Consider the following 3,869-nt stretch of genomic DNA (forward strand, 5'->3'; position numbering starts at 1 on the left):
TCAGCGTCCCCTTGCTACGTAATATGACGCGTTTGACGTAGGGGGTTAAAAAAAAAGAACTTTGTAGGAGCTTAGCTCAAAACAGCCACTTTGATCTCGGAATCAACATTCTTATGTTTTGAAAAACAAAAAAAATCCTGCATATTATTTTTCAATGGGGATGTCCATAATAGATTATGTATACATCTAGGAATATTTTTAACTTCCAATACGCACTTTAAAGGTTCAGTCAGCGATTCTGAAAACAGGCTTCTTGTCCAAATCACATTTTGTCAGGGGGCGCTCGTGTTATAGTGGTTAGAGCGTCCCCTTCTTTGCCAAGTGGTGTTAGTAGCATATACTTCCTTGCATGAGTAGCGGCCTATATACAGTCTATGGTGGCAGCACTAAAAAATAAGTTTGAAATATGAATGTTTACCTCTCTTATCATTCACCAGAATGTGCCATGGCTGTTGGTAACACCAGGATTGCAGGAGGTCAAGACTCCTCTCCAGGAAGTTGGTCCTGGCAGGTGGACATACACAACGATGGCGAGCACTGCTGTGGAGGGTCCCTGATCAACGACCAATGGGTGCTGACAGCTGCTAGCCTAGTAGAGTAAGGGCCAAAGTTTTATTTTGTTAAATTCTGTAGCAAGGCAAGGCAAGATTATTTATATAGCACAATTCAGACACAAGGCCACTCAAAGTGCTTTACAGGGGCAAGATTAGAATACATAAAACACATTATAAAACATTTAAAAGTGAATAAAAGAAGCAAATAAAATAAAAATTGCAGGTTAAATGGAAACAAAAAAGTCTTCAGACTCGATTTAAAAGAACTGAGAGTTGCAGCAGACGTCAAGTTTTCTGGGAGTTTGTTCCAGATTTTTGATGCATAATAACTAAAAGCTGCTTCTCCTTGTTTAGTCCTAACTCTAGGGACTGTAAGTAGACCTGTAAGTAGACCTGTCCCAGACGACCTAAAGGCTCTGGACGGTTCATAACGTATCAGCATATCAGTAATGTATTTTGGCCCTAAACCATTTAGTGCTTTATAAACCAACATCAGTATTTTGAAATAAATTCTTTGAGTGACAGGAAGCCAGTGTAAAGACCTCAGAACTGGGGTAATGTGATCCACTTTTTTGGTCCTAGTGAGGACTCGAGCAGCAGCGTTCTGAATTAGCTGAAGCTGTCTGATAGATTTTTTTTGAAGGCCAGCAAGGACACTGTTACAGTAGTCAAGTCTACTAAAGATAAATGCATGGATAAGTTTTTCTAAATCTTGCTGAGACATAAGCCCTTTAATTCTTGATATTTTTTTAGGTGGTAGTAGGCTGATTTATTAATTGATTTAATGTGTTTCTTGAAATTCAAGTCTGAGTCTACGACACCAAGATTTCTGGAAACACTAAGCGTAAATTATTAGCGCTTGAATCATTTGTAAAAATGCAACAGGTACTCTGTATCTAAACAAAACTAACAATTATACTTCTGTGTCTTCAAAAAAGTGCCAACGCAGAGAACCTAACGGTGCATCTGGCCCGCCACAGCCATTCCGGGCCAGACCCCAGTGAAACTTATCGGGGAGTTGAGAGAGTTGAATGCCATCCTGATTACGATGACGAGACCTTTGACAATGACATATGTCTCCTGGAGCTTTCGTCCCCTGTGGAATTCGATGACTACATACACCCAGTCTGCCTAGCCTCCGCGGAGAGCACATTCCACACCGGGACTAAAAGCTGGGTCACTGGTTGGGGGATCACTGATGACGGTAAGATTGCAAAATGTACATTTGTACGTTTGACTTAAAAGGTCACATATTATGCTAAATGCACTTTTTAAATGTGTTCTAACATATCCATGGGTCCACGGTGTGCCTAGAGACTGCCAAAATATTTAAAAAAAATAACAATCTCTCCTATTCTCACTCTCCCCCTTTCTGAAACCCCACCCTCCCCCCCAATATACTCCAGTCAGAATTCTCCTCGTTTCTGACCTCACAAACTGGAAAGCCAGAAGCTTCCACTGTGCAGCCCACACCCCTATTTCTTATTGGTCCACGGCCCTGACAGACAGAGGGTGAGGCGTATCTGGCTTCGCTTCCGGACAGGGGGCGGGGGGAGCTCAAAGATTGTATATTTACGAGGGGAGCTGCAGCTCTTTTTTTTTTAAATAGGCCATTGTGAGATTAGCTGAACATCAGCATAGTACAATAAATCATCTGAACGTTTTTTTCAGCAAACGATTAAAGAAAAACATATTAGGGACCACTAAGACCATATAATATGGTGTATAATAGTACCGAAAAGTGTATAATATGGGAGCTTTAATCACTGTCCTAAATACTAAGTTTTAAGTACCGAGATGTGGAAATGATGAATGCCCAAAAGTGGCACCTCTCTCTTTAACCTAGTCCATTGTCAACGTTTTTCTGACATGCTTGAATGATAATTTAAGGCGAGATATGTTTTTTCAAGAACTGGTCAATTTTGAGATGTTTGGCTATTTTGCTTCCATAACATGTCTTCTTTCATACTAGTATAAATAAAATGTCCAAATGTACATTAAGGTGTTTGGGTATTTGACTGAACCTTGTCTGTTTGTCTGTATATTTCTACTACACAACCATCTTTAACAGCAAACATAGGGTTTTTTCTACAATAGTCCAAACATCTAAACATTCTGAAGCACGGAACCTTCATCTCTCCTGATTGTTAGCTTGCACCCTGCGTGGTAGCTGCTGCTATCGGTGTATGAATAGGTGAATGTGTACAAAACACAAGCGCTTTGGGTCTATGAAAAAAACAGGGAAAGCGCTAGATAATTGGAGTCCATTTACCATTTCTTAAAAACATTCAGAAAATAATTTTTTATTTATTTTTTAATCTCCCATAGGTTCTATTTCCGACATCCTTCAGGAGGTGAGGGTTCCAATTGTGGGAAACAATGAGTGTGGATGCACCTATCCTGACCTCACAGAAAACATGATCTGTGCTGGGGCCAGAGGGAGGGACTCATGTCTGGTAACCACCACTTTTCTTTTTAAATGTAATTCCTTGTTGTGTGGCAACGGAGAAATGTACTAGAAGGCAGAAGAATTTTGACCTGGGAATTAGTACCTGGGTTAGAGGGCAGATTTTATAGCCGGTAGACTGATTGCCAAAGACGCCTGGATTTACAACAGTACTTAAAATCCAAATTCACATTCCAGAAATGTGATAAATTTACCAATGGGCCACACGTTTACTAGATCGTTTTCCTGAAACCATCTTACATTTTGGGATACAATTATAAATGTAGTTTTGGTGCTCAAAATATTGCCAGGAAGTTACCAATCAGTGTTATATACCTTATGCTTAAACGGCGTATCCTATCCTATATACCAACGCCTATCACTTGTTTGTTCACAGGGAGACTCAGGGGGCCCACTGGTGTTCAAATATTCCGGTGTTTGGATCCAAAGTGGAGTTGTGAGTTTTGGAATCGGCTGCGGCGAGAGTCCTGCAGGTTACGCTCGTGTGTCCCAGTACGAGGAATGGATTTCCAACATAATCGGCAACAGCAACCTTCCAGGATTCGTCACCTTCAATTCCCCAGGAGTTGACCCCGACTCAAACTTTACCTGTCCCACCTGAGCCCGCTGACCAGAGCCGGGCCGAGGCATAAGCGAACTGAGCGGTCGCTTAGGGCCCCCGACCGCCAGGGGTGCCCCCTAATTTTTTTTTTTTTTTTTTTTTTTTTTTAGTTTGTGTTTGATATCAACATCATATTATGCAAATGTAAGTTATCATACAAAAAAGGAATAAAATGTTTTGGTCTAGATAATTAATAGCCTAAAAATGTTATCAGTTCATCTGGGAGGTAATATGAAATTATCTGATC

The 3,869-nt window shown here is 40.7% G+C and overlaps 1 protein-coding gene across 1 annotated transcript; it reads left to right on the forward strand.

The window, feature by feature from the left end:
- Positions 1-445: 445 nt before the first annotated feature.
- Positions 446-3,622, forward strand: LOC307268983 (serine protease 27-like; the record flags this gene model as incomplete). Its single annotated transcript, XM_080051804.1, has 4 exons — positions 446-597; positions 1,493-1,758; positions 2,883-3,010; positions 3,398-3,622. 4 exons carry the CDS (start codon positions 446-448, stop codon positions 3,620-3,622), a joined length of 771 nt encoding a protein of 256 aa, XP_079907930.1.
- Positions 3,623-3,869: the final 247 nt, after the last annotated feature.

This window comes from Ammodytes marinus, assembly GCF_949987685.1.
Source record: "Ammodytes marinus genome assembly, chromosome: 23".
NCBI classification, from domain to species: Eukaryota; Metazoa; Chordata; class Actinopteri; order Uranoscopiformes; family Ammodytidae; genus Ammodytes; species Ammodytes marinus.